General features: G+C 33.2%; 1 protein-coding gene and 1 long non-coding RNA gene across 2 annotated transcripts; one reads left to right on the forward strand and one right to left on the reverse strand.

Moving 5' to 3' along the window:
- Positions 1 to 1,150: 1,150 nt before the first annotated feature.
- On the reverse strand, positions 1,151 to 16,750 carry LOC114409085 (MADS-box transcription factor 23-like). The gene is made up of 8 exons (XM_028372388.1): positions 16,612 to 16,750; positions 16,288 to 16,500; positions 5,640 to 5,718; positions 3,779 to 3,840; positions 2,056 to 2,155; positions 1,892 to 1,933; positions 1,769 to 1,810; positions 1,151 to 1,595 (listed from the first exon to the last, which is right to left on the reverse strand). The coding sequence occupies exons 2-8, from the start codon at positions 16,467 to 16,469 to the stop codon at positions 1,434 to 1,436; spliced, it is 669 nt and encodes a 222-aa protein (XP_028228189.1). The 5' UTR covers positions 16,470 to 16,500; positions 16,612 to 16,750; the 3' UTR covers positions 1,151 to 1,433.
- On the forward strand, positions 1,216 to 1,902 carry LOC114409093. Its single transcript, XR_003665989.1, has 2 exons — positions 1,216 to 1,307; positions 1,478 to 1,902. It is a non-coding gene; the product is annotated as an uncharacterized LOC114409093 (long non-coding RNA).
- Positions 16,751 to 17,035: the final 285 nt, after the last annotated feature.

Genomic DNA, 17,035 nt, shown 5'->3' on the forward strand with positions numbered 1-17,035 from the left:
CTTGAGTTGGGCCACTTTTTCAATGATTGATTAATTAACTAGAAGTGATTCTGAGGATTTGTTTAAATTTTTTTAAAAATAATTTTAAAATACATACTTTTTATCTGAGTACTTTTTTATGAAGAAAATAAGATTTGTTTGTTAAAATAAATAAAAAATTATTTTTTTAACTAAAAATAATTTAGATAAATACATTAAAAAAATAAAAACTTCTTATTTTATTCAAATAAATACTTATTTTAACAAATAAGTTTCTGGCCCACGATATTTTGTTCTCTTCCCTTCACTGTCAAGTACCATCAATTATCAATAACAGCCACTTCTTCTTCTTCACCCTTCTTTGCTTGTGTATTCAACAATCAACTTGCCCTGTGCTTCGGTGCAGAGAGGTATTATTTTATATATAGCGATCACAACCACAATTTAAAATCATGACTCTAACATGCGCTAACTGTTGTGTGAAGCTACAAAAAGTAACGGTTGCATTTGCATATAAGAGTATTTATTGCGTGAGTAACCGTGTAATCAGTGTTACTAGTGTAAATGAAATACTAATGAACTTTTACACAGAGCATAGGTATTTTCCATGCGAGATAATTTCACTCTTGAATCAGGTAGGATTACTTATGACTGGCAAAACTCTCTTTCCAGAAGACTTAAACTTGAGATTACTAGTTAAGTTGGAATATTTTCATAGCAATTGATTTACACTAATTGATCCACGTGATTGGTGGTAAAATACTATTTGACTTAACATGAGAATTTTACACTTTTTCTTAAAAAATAAAAAGGACTGAACAAAAACTGGTAGAATCACCTTCATAGTTGCAAACGCTTTGCTGGTTTTAATATCCAAGGGGTTCCCTACAGGCAGATATTGAAAATAGTTGCTTCTAGAGCTGACACAGGATTTAAAATTTTCTACATTAACCTTAGCAACGCTTTGTTTTTAATTGTGTTTTTGTATGGTTAACATAGAAGGATATTTTCTATGGTCATGTACCATGATGAATGAACCAATTTGGGCACGTCTTGTGCTTTGAACTGGTTTTATTAATGATATTTTGTTTTTTTCCTTTTAAAAAAAATAAGAATGTGTTGGATATACCTCATGTAGTTTATAGTTTATGTCCAAGGAATAGTTGTTACAGAAGGAAAATTTTATGTCCATGGCCCATGCTGTGTTATTCAAGATTTTTTTCCATATGCAGTTTTACAGGCAGATGTCATTTTACTGATTAGATTTTATAAAACCAATACAATATCAGGAAGTGTGCATTGTTCTCTGCTGGGATTCTCTGAGTGAAGTGAGTAATATTCATCCCCAAGAACTCTACACTTCTTTGGATGTGTATGATTATTATGCTGCAATATCATTATGACTTTCTTTTCCAAATGTAATACTAAAATATTAGCCAAATTAGACTTGACCTTCATTTTGTGGCTGTGTCCGATGTCTCACAAACTTCTTGTTCAGGCTGGCATAGCTGAAGTTGGACCAATTCTTGTGGATTCCCTCCTGCAGCATGCATACCATATGAAAGTGGAACAAATGCATTTCTGCTTGTTGTGGCCATATCTGTTGTACCAAAGACCTGGGACATCAAGCCTCATTGTTAAGCAATCTGTGCTTTCTATTATTGCACTTCATGGCCTAAGTGAATATAAGTCTCTTGTAATTTTTGGGGATGCCATACATGAATATTAACTAATTAATCTGGGCTAATTTTTTGCATAGTTGTGTGTGTTCTTGGTGAATGAGATTTACCTTCTTGTAAAGTTCCACATTTTCCTGAAAGATCAGGTTCCCCTGTATGTGAAAAAGAAAAGGCCAGTCAGTGTTATAAAATTTGATAGAGGAAAATTAGCAAAGGTTATTGCTCAAGAAGACCTTTCGGTTCAGCTCTTGGATTTCATCTTTTAGAATTTGTTCCTGCAGAATTTGATTAAACTTGTTAGTTGCTTTGTAGTGTTCAGCTTGGTCATTAATGGGATTAATCAATCAAGCACATTTATTTCCATTCCTTCTCAGTGTGAATCTAAAAGGCACTTGACCTTTTTCATACGGACACCTTGGAGATTCAGTTCCAGTTGATTCTCTAGATCTTGTAGGTTTCTCACACTCAGACCATATAGCTGTTCTCCCATCAATTGCCTGCGTCCTCAAAATGTTAGTGATCTTATGCATAGAGCCTAATGAGATACAGAATCCATTCTCTTTATGTAGTTACCATTATTTGCTTAAAGGGATTTTTTTTTCTTTTCATTTTACTGTTTTGGAGTGTGTTGCATGGTGTATTAGACTAGTGTTTGATTGATGCGGAGCTCCATGGTAGAATTTTTATTCTATTGAATTGTTTAGATAATATTGGGATTGATATGTGATGTTTTCCTTTCCTTTTTCTTTATTTAATTCAGAGAAAAAAAGTAAAGAAGGAAGAAGAGTCATCACTTCTACCAAAACCTTCTTTATGGATGGTACCTGTTGGGACATAGTATTAATGTTTCTTGTAAGTAGTCTAAGATGGAGATAAAAGTGAATGCTGCTTCTGCATGGACTATTTTTCATGCTATTCTGGAAAAGAAAAAAAAACTACTTGTGTGAGTAATTTAGAGCAAGGCAGTATTTTCTGTAAAATTCAAATATTTAAGTCTACGTTTCTTCCAAGTAGGTTATGCAAGATGATGTTTTATGTTGTAGAAGAGTCTGTATTTTTATATCTTGGGATTTTCTTGTGAACCATAGACTCAGATACAGTACTAGAGGATTTCAACCTGCAGGTCCACACTTCTATAATTCAATCTCACTTCTATAAATTTCACTCATATATTATTAGTATAGAAGTAATATTCTGTTGTATGTCTTTCCTTTTACTATTTGTATTTACTTTTTGAAAAAAAAAATTAGGTTTCCCTTTTATATTTGATATACTTATGTTGATATAATTGTTGGGTAACAAACACTGGTGGATACTTATTGGTAGTGTATGACACTAACCATTGTATTTTCTTTCGGCTTAAACGTTTTTTTAGTTCATGTAAGTTAATATTTTTTTTTATAATTTTTTTAAGTTTATTTTTTTTAATTTTAGTCCTTGAAAATTTATATTTTTTCAATATCGAGCTTTATAAGATGTTTTTCATTTTTAGTTTATATAAGTTTCTTTTTTTTTTCAATTTTGATTTTTATAAGAACGAACTTATGAAACTATAAATGAAAATTAGAATCTTATAAAGATCAAGTTTGAAAAAACATAAATTTATATGATTAAAAATAAATAAAATATCTTATAGAAACTAAAATTAAAAAAGTATAAACTTATCCGAATTAAAATTAGAAAATAAACTTACAAGAACCAAAAATAAAAAAATATTAACTTAAACCAAAAATATATTTAAGTCTTATTTTTCTATTGCAAGAGCACTTAAATATGAAAGGAGTATGATAATTGTTTAATATTTAGGATGGATTTGGTTTTGCTTCATGGTTTCTTTATCTAATTTTTAGTTTTTCTGCAAATTCAATTGGAGGATTATTTCTGTCAGCAAGAATTAGGATGCTATTTCTAATGATTTGAGACGGAATGGAATTTGCACTTCATGGACATTTTGTTGGATTGAATGCAGCATGTTATGACACAGCCAGTCAACTATAGTACGGTAATATCTTCTTGTCTGACACTGAAGTGCTTCTCAAACAGTACCTGTTTTATTTACTTTTTGTAGAATAATAAAAAGAATTTGCTGAATAAATTAAAATTTAGCAGAAATGTTGTACCGATGGTTTTCTTGTAGATTCTGTAGTTGCTGCCTTAGAATTTCTGCCTCCCTCTGCCAAAACTAGCAATTATCAAGTAAAATGATGTGAGCAATAAGTAATACAGAGGAAAAAGAAATGCAAAGGGACTTTTTTTTTTCTTATCATTTTGACTTAGATCCTAATCGAATGCTTTAACACGACCCACAGTAGGATATGAGATCATTACGTTGTATTTAGGTGCAGATTGTCATATTTATAATAAGTATATCCAGATGCAGTTTTTTTATATTAGAATTATAGAGCCAGTATGCTGTTTCCATTTAGAAACAAATATAGTCACTATAGAGAATAGTATAGATTATTCTCTTTCTATCTTTTTTCATTTCTCCAACTTTCATCTCTTTTTATTTATCTCTACCAAACACATTGTAAAAGTTTGACAGGTGCTGCATTTATAGTCAAATCAAAGTTCAAATCCCTAAGAAATAAAGTTGTTGTCTTAAATAGAGAAAAGTGGGACAGTAATATCCACTCCAGGAAAAACACAAAATTCCTAATCTTGCATGGTTACACAAAATTAACAATCATAGTTAGCATAAAAAAATAAAAATCTAATTCCAGCATAAAACTTTAAAAAGTTTTGTCATTCATTAACTCCCTTTAGGTCGTTGTGGTGGTATTCATTTCCTTTTTTCCCTTAGCATTTGAAAGGGAGTAAGGGATGGATGTCCTTCTAAACCTTCCTCTGTTTCAGATTCTGTCTCCAATCCATCCTCACCCACCTCTTCTCCTTTCATCCCAAACAGGTTCTTAAGGACCATTTTAGAAAATAAATAGTTTCAATAGAGTTAAATGCTAGCAACTTGTGTTTCCCTTTTATATATGATTAATTTCATGTGATGAGATTTATATAATTAATATTGAAGATATGTAAGTAAATTCATTAGGTTTAAAACTTTGGATTTGCAATTAATATCAGTAACCAAAATAAGGGGCGATAGTTCAGCATTGTGACTCAACAAAAATAAACTTTAATAATACAAGTTGTTATTATGTATGCCATATCTACTCATAAATATTATAGATTACTGAGAATACTGTTTGGCTTAATGCTTGAATATATTCTAGCAATACTATTCGGTCAAAAGAAGCAAACTTTTCTCTTCTTCTAAATAGAGTTATGCTCATATATTGTAGTTTATAACTCCATCAAAACAATAGTTTGTTTGATTTGGCTAATTAGGATTCCACAATATCAATTATGACAAAAAAATGCGATTGTTAACCCTGATTAAAGTTGGATCTTAAGTTAGGAGGAATCATGCTCGATTCTTGCTTACATTTGTCTAACACGAGCAGTTTATATGTTACATTCTGCTGCTATTTTGAAATTGTAAGATATGAATGAGATATTTGTAAGATATGAATGACATGATAGAAATGCAAACACTTAATTCTTGATGATTCTGGAGGACATGTATGCATTGTAGCCCCTGGAGTCAATAGTGGACAAAAAATATGTTGGAAGTCGTGTTAATTTTACTGGTTACACAGTTTATAAAATTTGTGTTGTACAATTCAGGACCAATAACATAAGTGAATTTAACATTACACTTTAATCCACATATATGATACTTAACTTTTTTATTTTTACACGACGCGAGACTTCTTTTTATACTTGTACTCCAACATATATAATATTTGTCATATTGGACATAACCACATGCTTAATGATACTATCAAAATAGATGCATGAGTAAGTGCAACAACAAAAAATAAATCATGATGGATGGACTTCAAGTACATTTTGCTTATAGCGGTTATTTATGGCTGAAAAAAGACAAGGGACAATTCTGAAGAGTGGTTAACAGTAACATACTTTGACTTCAGATTCTGGATTCATCTGACGGTGATGTTCTTCCTTGCACGTGTTATATCTCTCGATGATTGATTTCATGCTGGGAACATAAAAAAGTCTTTACATTTATTTGTTTTAATTTATGAATTAAGAATTCAATTGATCAAGAAAAGCTGTATCTAGAAAAGACACAGTGAAAACACACAGCACATCACACAACCAAAAGATATAGTATTTATGATCAATAGATTGGTTTCCATGAGAAAATGTAAAATAAGGTAATAAAGGTCATGTGTACTGCCATCCAAATTAAGACTAACTATTTAGACAACCTTATTGATAACAGATTCATTACATTATAAAATCATTGTTGCAAATTTATAGCTCTCCATTATGTACTAATCATGTTCCTAGTTTTACTAGTGTCGCATTGCTGGCTCCAATTCAATGTTCGTGTAGTTCTACTTGCATGTGGTTAATATACTTTTTTTATCCGCTTGTTTTACCCTTTGATAGGGTGGACATCAAATCAACCTTACTCATCAGGCTATATTATGGATTCTGATACATTTGTGAAGAACCAGTTGTTAAACCCCTCGTCTATGAACTTCGATGGCTCAATTTATTAACAAAATAAGAAAGCATGAGAAAGATAAGCGTATTGAAGAAAGATGATCAGCTGCGGTGTCGTATTATTCAGGAATGATGAAAGTTTATATACACGTGATGAAGGGTTTGTTACAACTGAAAAATAACCATCCTAACTAACTTCTTCTTAACAAACTTAACTAATCTAACTGATACTGTTAAGAGCCCCCCTCAAGCTGGGAATGAATATTCATCATTCCCAGCTTGGTACAAAGATGGTGAAAAACAGCTGGTGTTAGGGGCTTAGTGAATATATCCGCGAGTTGTAAGGACGAAGCAACAGGAAGAAGCTTGATAAGACCCGAGTGAAGCTTTTGTCGTACGAGATGGCAATCTATCTCAATGTGTTTGGTCCGTTCATGGAAGACAGGATTTGTGGCGATTTGAATTGCAGACTGATTGTCGCAATACAAAGCAGCTGGTTGAGTAAAGATGACCTGAAAATCGTGGAGCAGGAAAGTTAACCACTGTAGTTCGCAGGTGGTGGAGGCGAGAGCTCGATACTCAGCTTCGGAGGAGCTTCTTGATACGGTGGATTGCTTTTTAGATTGCCAAGAGACAAGGGAAGAACCAAGATAAACTAAGTATCCTGTAGTGGATTTCCTTGAATCCTTGCACCCGGCCCAATCGGAGTCACTAAACGCCCGAAGTTGAGGAGTACCTGTGGCGGGGAAGAATAGTCCGGAACCCGGCGTGCCTTTTAGATATCGAAGAACACGAAAGGCGGCTTGAAGGTGGGTGTCGGTGGGAGCAGCCATATATTGGCTGAGTTGCTGGACTGCGTACGTGATGTCAGGTCGCGTATTCGTAAGGTATATGAGCTTGCCTATCAATCTTCTGTAGGTGGAAGAAGAATCTGTTGAAAGAAGGTTGCCGGAATTTGCTTGTAACTTAGTTGAGTAGTCCATAGGTGTCGAGTTAGGCTTGCAACCCAACATCCCTGAATCATTCAAAAGATCCAAGGTGTATTTACGTTGACACAGGTGAATTCCTTTAGAGGTTCGGGCGATTTCGAGACCAAGAAAGAACTTTAAATCACCAAGGTCCTTAACTTTGAATTCGCGATCCAAGAGAATGGTTATAGTTTGTATCTCAGCCATGTTGTTGCCTGTAAGTATAATGTCATCCACGTATACTAAGAGGATTGTGGTGATGTCTCCATTGAAACGGAGGAAAAGTGAATGATCTGCATTTGATTGCTGGAACCCATGAGAACATAGGAAACTAGAGAGCTTCGTAAACCATTGCCTACTGGCCTGCTTGAGCCCATAAAGGGACCGTTGGAGACGACATACGAGTTGGGGATTGTCAACCGAAAGCCCTGGTGGTATCTGCATGTATACTTCCTCGTCAAGTTCTCCATGGAGAAATGCGTTATTAACATCTAATTGCCGTAGGTGCCATTGATTGAGGGAAGCTAATGCAAGGAGAAGGAGGACTGTAGTAAGCTTTGCCACCGGAGAGAAGGTGTCGAGGTAGTCCAGTCCTTCCATCTAGGTGTAACCTTTTGCCACCAGCCGTGCTTTGTGTCTTTCAATGGATCCATCTGCCCGGTACTTGATTTTATACACCCATCTGCAACCGATAGCAGTCTTATGCGGTGGAAGAGAAGTGAGTCTCCATGTGTTATTCAACTGGAGAGCTTGTAACTCGGCTTCCATAGCCTTAATCCAGAAGTCATGGCGGGAGGCCTCGGCATATGAGGAAGGTTCTATGTTGGAGGAAATACTCATGACAAGGTTCCTGTGTGCAGGTGACAAACGTGAATATGAGAGTACGGAACTAAGGGGATAACGAACAACCGCCAGAGTGTTTGGTGTTGACGAAGCATGGTCTCTATGATAGTCCTGAAGGTATGAGGGTGCGTGTTTAGCTCTAGTAGAACGTCTAGGATGTGAAGAGGGTTGGTCATTGGAGGGTTCATTGGATGATGGTGTCGCTGTCGTGGGTTGTGATGGGTAATTATTTATTTGTGGATCAAGATACTTGCCGGAGAAGGGAACCGGAGAAGGAGCTGGGTTGTTTGAATCTAATTGCTGGGTTTCAGAATGATATGGAAAATGATTTTCATAAAATGTGACATTGCGAGACACTGTGATGTTATTAGAATGTAAATCATATGCAAGATACCCTTTGGTGTGTGCTTTAAAACCAATGAAGATGCATGGGTGTGCCCTAGCATCGAGTTTTTGTCGATTGGCTTTGAGTGTATTGATGTAACAAAGACAACCAAAAACTCGAAGATGAGAGATATTGCATGGATGCTTATGCAGTTTTTCATAAGGTGAAATGTTATTCAAATATGGTGTGGGAATGCAATTTATCAAATATGCGGCATGTGGCAAAGCATAACACCAGAAACTTGGTGGTAAGTTCGCCTAAAAAAGAAGTGCACGTGTGATGTTGAGAAGATGCTGATGTTTTCGTTCCGCGATGCCATTTTGTTCTGGGGTCTCTACGCATGTGGTTTGATGTATGATGCCTTTTGATGCATAATAATGGTGCATGAAGAATTCAACCCCATTATCACTTCGTATGATTTTGACCCTGCCATTATACCGTGTTTCGATGAATGCAATGAAGTTCACAATGACTTGTCGTGTTTCAGCTTTAGTTTTCATAAGGTGTACCCATGTAAAACGTGAGTAATCGTCGACTATGGTGAGGAAATACTTGTGTCCATGCATAGAGAGTTTAGAGCAAGGACCCCATATATCCATGTGAAGAAGATCAAAGACATGGGATGTGTGTGAGTTGCTGGAAGAGAAAGGCAGTTTCTTATGTTTCGCGTGATGACATGTATTGCAAATGAAGTCATTGTTATTTCGTAAGAAAGGATAACATGTTTTCATACATCGTAGTCTTTCATGTGAGGGGTGGCCTAACCTAAAATGCCAAAGATCTATGGGAATTACAGTGCATTGAGGGTGAGTGATAATAGAGTTTACGGTTTTGGTGGTCAACTGGTTGGGCACGAGGTAATAGAGACCATGCTTAGCTTCAACTGTACCAATCTTCGTATGGTTGTTCATTTCCTGTAGTGTACATGATGTGGAAGAAAAAATTAGTTCACAATTAACAGAAGAAACAAGCTTTGAAATTGAAATGAGATTGAAAGTGAAGGCGGGTATATAAAGAACATCATGTAAAGTTATATTGGGTGAGAGTTGAATGGTTCCTGAGCAAGTGGCACGAACGAAGTGGCCATTTGGAAGCTTTACTGTGATTGGGCTGACTTGTTTGTGAGAGTGAAAGTTATGTAAAGAACATGTGACATGGTCTGTGGCCCCGGAATCTAATATCCAGGGGCCCGAAAAAGAAGTGAAGGAAGATGGCATACCTGAGCTTATCAGGGTGTTAACGGTACATGATGAGATCGAGGCAATTTGTTTGGGTTGAGTGGATACCGTGTGTCCTGTAGATGGCTCCTGGATTAAGGCAAGGAGTGCCTTGTACTGCTCGGGGGAGAGTCGAACCAACTCATGGGACTCGTGGTGCTGAGCTTGATCATCGTTACCCTTGTTTTCAACTGTCATAGCACTGTTCACGGTGGTTCTTCCACCGTAAGGCTTGTATCCCGGCGGATACCCGTGCTTTTGATAGCAAACATCGACTGTGTGTCCTATCTTGCCGCAGTGGGTGCATGTTTTTCTTCCTCCATTATTCTTGTTTCTCGAGTTGTAGTTAGAAGGAACCCCATGTTTCTTATAACACACATTTTCCATATGACCAGTGCGACCACAGAACTCACAAACGGTCTTTGCGGCATTAATGGAAATATCCTTAGGTTCGAAGTTGATACCTGGTCCGGCGTTACCAAGAAGCTGTCTTTCTTGTTGAGCCACATAAGAGAAGATCTTGGAAATGGCAGGTATGGGGTCCATGAGAAGGACGTGAGAACGAATATTGGTGTACTGTTCGTTCAAGCCTCGTAAAAACTGCATGGCTCTATCCTCGAGCTTTCGTTGAGCGATAATGGTGAACACATTGCAGGAACATCTAATATTGCAAGAACAGACGGGATCAGGCCTAAAGTTCTCGATTTCATCCCATATTACACGCAAACGAGTGAAATATTCAGTCACTGTGAGTGACCCTTGCTTCATCATCGAAGCTTCCTGCTGAAGATCGGAAATTCGAAGGAGGTCACCCTGTGAATACCTTGACTTCAGGTCGCGCCAGATCTCCTCCGCTTTGTCCATCCAAAGTATACTCTGATGTATCGAGGTTGCTACTGAATGGACTATCCACGAGACAACCATATTATTACATCGCCGCCATGCTCCGTGCATCCTATCGGTCTTTAATGGTTCAGGCGCACTGCCGTCTATGAACTCCACCTTGTTTTTAGCACTTAGTGCTGTGATCATGGACCTACTCCATGAATGGTAGTTAGTTGAATCTAGTACCGGAGAAACTAAGGCAGTGGTTGGGTTCTCACCGGGATGAAGGTATAGATAACTCTCCATGTTATTGATGATTACTTCACTCATGGTGGATTCGATATAGCAGTTGTAGAAGCAACATATGCGCAGCAGAACTCTTCTCTTAGAAGAGCTCTGATACCATATTAACAAAATAAGGAAGCATGAGAAAGATAAGCGTATTGAAGAAAGATGATCAGCTGCGGTGTCGTATTATTCAGGAATGATGAAAGCTTATATACACGTGATGAAGGGTTTGTTACAACTGAAAAATAACCATCCTAACTAACTTCTTCTTAACAAACTTAACTAATCTAACTGATACTGTTAAGACAATTTGTAAAGAAATGGGGCATGACTTAGAGTAGGAGTGTACGTAGGACTTATACTAGTCCTACCAAAGTAGTCAAGGATTCAAGCTAGGTATAATGCTTTATATATTTTTCATGCGACCTATTGACTACTTCAATATAAAACATTTGCACACTGGATATGTTTGGTTCTGTTATCTTATTCTTTTTGTTGCTTAGATTCGAATTAGCTTTTAGATTATGGCCTGTCCCCGGGGAGCTTTTGATCAATTTTGTAAGTCTATTATTAAAAATTTGGTTAAATTAATTTTTTTCCTCTAATTTATTTTTTTTTCAATTTAATCCTTTAATTTTTAAAATCGATTTAATTTGATCTTACTATCTAAATTAGATAAATAATGTTAAAAATCACATTTTTAGCGATTTAAAACCACAATTAAATAGTTTTAAACTGTCATAAAATACATATTTTTAATATCATTGATTTAATTTAGACGACATGATCAAATTGAATCAGTTTTAAAAATCAAAGGACTAGATTAAACTTAAATAATAAATTAGAGTACAACTAATTTAACCTAAAAAATTTATAAGGTATGAATGTTAATTTCCATTAAGTTAATAGGTATTTACGAAAATGAATTTTTGTTAAAGAAAAATAAAGGTTAAATTGTAATTTTGATTTTCATTTTATTTTATATATGTAATTTTATTCCTCCTATTATAGAGATTAAGTTGTAGATTTTTTAAATTTTAGAGTCTAAAATCACGGGAAACAACAGGAGACTGAGATCGTTGATCAGAAATTAAAATTAAAGGAAAACAAAATTATAATTTAATCATAAATAAAATATAAAAGTTAATTTTAATATATTTGTATATGCACTTTTTGGTAAATTTATCAACTACCTTGTTAATTTTACAAAAGGATATGTACTTATCCTACCTCTAGAGAAAAAAAAGGTACAAACAAGATATGTAACATTTTGTGGCAAAAAGGGCCACATGATCGATAATAATATTTATTATTAATCGCATGATTAGCTACAAAGTTTTTGGTCTGGAAACACCTTAGTTTCGAGGAACACTGTTGGTGAACATGAAGATATCAAAGATGATAATTAACATTTTTTAAACTAAAACATTATCGATAGGTTTCAGTCCTATATGCATTCCTAAGAAATATTATAGTAATTTTGCATTAATTTAATATTTGAACAATTCAATTATTTTCTGTTACAAAGCAAGTCATTTTTACTTTTAGGTTGGCCACGAGCCAATTATTGGTGGTATTCTAGAGGTGGTATATGAGTCTCTAACATTCAAGAAACATAGCATATGGTGGGTTATAGATACCACTAACTCATTTAACAAAATAGAACAAGGGAAGTAATTTAAAGTCTGAATAATTCTCTATTAAACAAAAGGGAATTACTCAACATCCCATCCTATAATAATGTGTTCTTGAACTCTCAATGCTTCTCTAAACTGCTGAAATCTTGCTTTTATACTAACAGTGCAGAAAATTATACCAACAATAATTTTTTATTTGTTGATAAAGTATTTTTTTTATACTAATAGTGCAGAAAATTGAGCTCATAAACATACGAAATGAAATAATATCGATTCACAAGCAACACATTATATCTTCTCTTATTAAGCTATATGTTTTATGGAAGAGTTCCATTCATACAAAAGAAGTATCTTTTAGCTTTTAATTTTTTTTTTATTATAGCTACTTTTTATCTTAAGTTATACTGAGTATCATTTTATTTTAGTTTCGTATTGAAATTGAAGCATTTTTAAGGAGGAGTATACTAACTAAAATATATCAATTATAGATAAAAGAAAACATGAAAGTTAGGGATTCCCTCCACTATCTAGTTACAAATGAAATCCAGACCTAAAAGTTTGTTTCATGCATGAGATGAATTCTGATTGCCAATTAAGTCATACATATATAACTAGTATTCTTGCTTAATTAAAGTTAATTTTTTTTAAAGTTTTAAATTTCGGCTAATAAAAAACAATATGTTAATGCGAGTTCAGTTTATTTTATTAAAAAAAAAACGTTTTCTTAAAATTTCAGAGAGAGGTTTAAAAAACATTATATTTAAAAAAAAAAACATTATATGTTTAAAATAATTTTAAAAGCTTAAAAATAGAGTTAGTTATATAAATTTCTCTCTGCTGATAAAAAAAATTGATTTGGCTTGGATTCCAAATTGAAAGTTTCATGAATATGAAAACTAAAACAATGATAACAAATTGCAACCAATAAACTAAATTTTTATCAATTAAAAAGGAACTTTCCAGGCCAAAAAATAAGCAGAAACAAGTGAACTTAATTATTCACTTTAACATTATTGAAGACACCGTTATTTATCTAAGAAACCGCTACTTAAAATATTTCTTTTATAAATAACATTTTTTAAGTCCAGGACTTACAAAATTAAGTTAAACACTCACTTTAACAATCTTAATATTGAAGTGAATTTTTGTGCAAAGGGTTTAAATTTATATGAAATTATAAAACCTACAAAATTAAGATAAGTAAATCATTCATGAAAATATGCATTATAGATGTTCTTAGTGGTCTAAACTAATATTTACTACTAAATTTTGTCATTAAAATAAATTACTTTCTATCATAATATTTTATAAAAACTGAAACACTAAATTTACTAAACCGTACATAATTTTAAAAAAATACTAAACCATACTTAATATGAAACTATAATCAGAAATGTCTTATGAAGAAATGAGGAATTTTCAAATTTTATAAATTTACAAATTTATATAACTTAAAAATTTCTGAAATTTTTTAAGATAATCTTCCTTAAATCATTGCTTTAGACCTTTATGAGGAGCAGATAATTCACACACACGCACACAACACACAAAAATTTTCAATTTTTTTTCTTAATGTTGTTTGCATTCCTTTAGACCTTAGAAGCAGTAATTCACACACACACACACACAAAACAATTTCCAATTTTTCTTCAAAGTTTCTTTAAAGTTTTTTTTTATTGGATAAAATCATTTGATCTGACAAATTATTTTTAATCAAAACAAAACACAATTCAAACCTCCATTTTCTGTGTTTAATATTTATCTATTTTCCAATGTTTAACTCGACAGTTGTAATTTATCACATAAAGAAGCTCAATTTGTGTTTTTCTAATATAATTTTTTTAGGTCTCTAATATTTAATAATAATTTGTATTACAGAGAAAAAAACTAAAGAATAAGTACAATCTACTCATACTAAAATTTGTGTCAATTTGTTTGTGTTTTTGAAAGAATAAATGTGTTAATATATGTTCAAAATATTTTAAGATAATTTGATATGTTAAAAAACTGAAATTAGAACGAAAAAAAAGTTTCAATGTTTTTTTAAATAGAAAAGGCATTTTTAAAGGGGGGGAATGTTATAAAAGATTTTTTAAAATTTAAAAGTTTTATCCAACAAAAGGAGTCCTTATTCTAGATAACGTTGTAGACTTTGGCTAAAAACCGGAGGGTTCAATGCATCCACTAGCATAATATTCTTGCTTGAAACTCCAAGCAGAATGGGGCTAATATTGATTATCATGATCTAAGACTAGGAAGCAATACAAGATTGAAAAGCACTCATTCCAACTGAGCAAAATATATATATATATATATATATATATATATATATATATATATATATATATATATATATATATAACAAGAATAATAAAGACAATGAAACCTATATACTAAATCAAAATCGCTTAGGAAGCTAGATTTTAATTATATGATAAGGTTGTCTATATCAAAACTAGTGGTGACAACACTTTATCCGATGCATGCATTTGCCAATGATAATGATCCTAAATGGAACTTGAATATTTGCTTTTGGGAAGGGACATGCTCTAGCTAGCGACCAGTGTGCTGCTACGTACCTAATACATCCACATCCTGAATGATATTTGACATCGACTAATGAAAGGCATGATATCAGCTAAAAACCATTTACATTGATAATGGTTAAAGTCAAACAAATATTGGAATCACATGTACCTTTATATGTATGTAACCTTCTAAAATTAGCAAAACTAGGTTGATAAGCATCAAAGGTAAAAGGTATATCTAAACAGCTGCATAATCTATGTGGGTGGCAGCCCTACTGGGCAATGATTTGGTGGATAATACTCATGAGATTTCTTTTTCCTTTATTGGGCATAAAAATTCCACTTTAAATTTCTATTTTTCCACCTTAATATTTCATGAAACTGCCTATATACCATTTTCCTAAAGTCTTAATATATATATATATATATATATATATATATATATATATATATATATATATATATATTGTCAATTTGTCATATACAGAATTTCCCAATATTTTGCTGAGTAAACCGTTGGATTGGTGAGTTGAGTTATGACTCAAGAATATATAAATGTTCATTATAATATATATAGGTCATGCTAGACTAAGAAATTATTGCATATTAGCGAATATAATATTATAGTTCTCTCTTCTCGGGGGCTCTGCCTTTGGATGAGAGCACAGGAAGGTTAGGCTCAAAGATGTGATGGTGTACATGTACATATCCATTCATAAGCTTTTAAGGATAAGTTTAAGAATATACAGTATATAGTTGGCCCTAAGAAATATTATCAAAATGTAAAAGCTGTTCTTTTTTCATCATAGTTCAGCACAGTGCACACATTTTTTGTGTTTCCAAGATGATACTCTCCCAGTATCCTACAAATTCTAGCAGGTTAAATCCTGATTCATCAGCTTTATTACTATCTATAATTCTATATATTGTCAGAAACCTGAGAAACGTCTTGCTAATTCATATGACTTTGGGCTGAAAAATATGAATATGCATGCTATCTAGGACTGTCAAGTATCAGGAGAATCTCCTGTAATCATGTATAGTAATTATGCAAATATATTCCATGATTAAAGAAGACTCTCTTAGTATCAATCACATGCCATGAACGTGATATCTTTGAAGTTGTAGCCATGCATATTTGTTGCATCATATTCTTCCTTCTTCAAGAGTGAGATTTCTATGTCAAGTTAAGAATTAGAATACATGGAGTTTCAGTCTGTCAAATAGAGACCAACAAAATCAAGTTTCAAATAACAGATAGCTAGACATGTTCGGACAAGATCTGTCCACATCATGAGCATATTTATATATCAGACTGCTATAGGAACGTATATATATAGGTAAGCACATAAATATTCATGGTATTATTATTGCAATTAATTTTAAAAATGATGATTGATCAAACCTGGTGCTGGCATATTCATAAAGCTTTCCCGTGCTGGAGAATATGACAAGGCCAACTTGTGCATCGCAGAGGATTGCTAGCTCTTTGGCTTTCTTGATCAATCCCTTTCTTCTCTTTGAGAAAGTCACTTGCCGGCTAGTGGAATTGTCGATCCTTTCAATCACAATCTTCCCCCTTCCCATATTCTTCCCCACCTCACACTAATTAGGGTTTCTGAAGAAATTAATTATATATATGTAAATAGAAAAGTGAATACAATACAATTAATAAACAAAGTTCAGTAAATTAAAGCTGTGACGAGACAATGAATGAATTCTTTCTTACTTGGTGTTTTTTGGACGGTATTCAAGATGGTGCAAGAATAGTAGTACTGTGGCGCTGCCTTTCCATTTATTTTTTGGATGGCAAGTTGGGAGAGTTTTATAAGCAGAAAAAAAAGTTGGTTGCTGTGTGAAAGTAGTATAAGCCGCTTGTGGTGGCAGTGGCCAGTGGGGCAGATTACTATGCGGATTTGATTAAAAAAATTGGATCACTGATATAACCTGGACTTTAGTTTGTATACTTTCTACAGTGAAGTATTCAAGAATAAATTGTATTACTTCAATAGTTTTGAGAATTTTTATGGCGCCGTCAGCCATATAAGCCTCTGACACGTTAAAGGTTATATATATATATATATATATGCACATTGCGCAAAAGTAATTTTTTTTATTATAATTAGTAAATTAAATTACAAAATAATAATAAA

This window comes from Glycine soja, chromosome 1 (genome assembly GCF_004193775.1).
Source record: "Glycine soja cultivar W05 chromosome 1, ASM419377v2, whole genome shotgun sequence".
NCBI classification, from domain to species: domain Eukaryota; kingdom Viridiplantae; phylum Streptophyta; class Magnoliopsida; order Fabales; family Fabaceae; genus Glycine; species Glycine soja.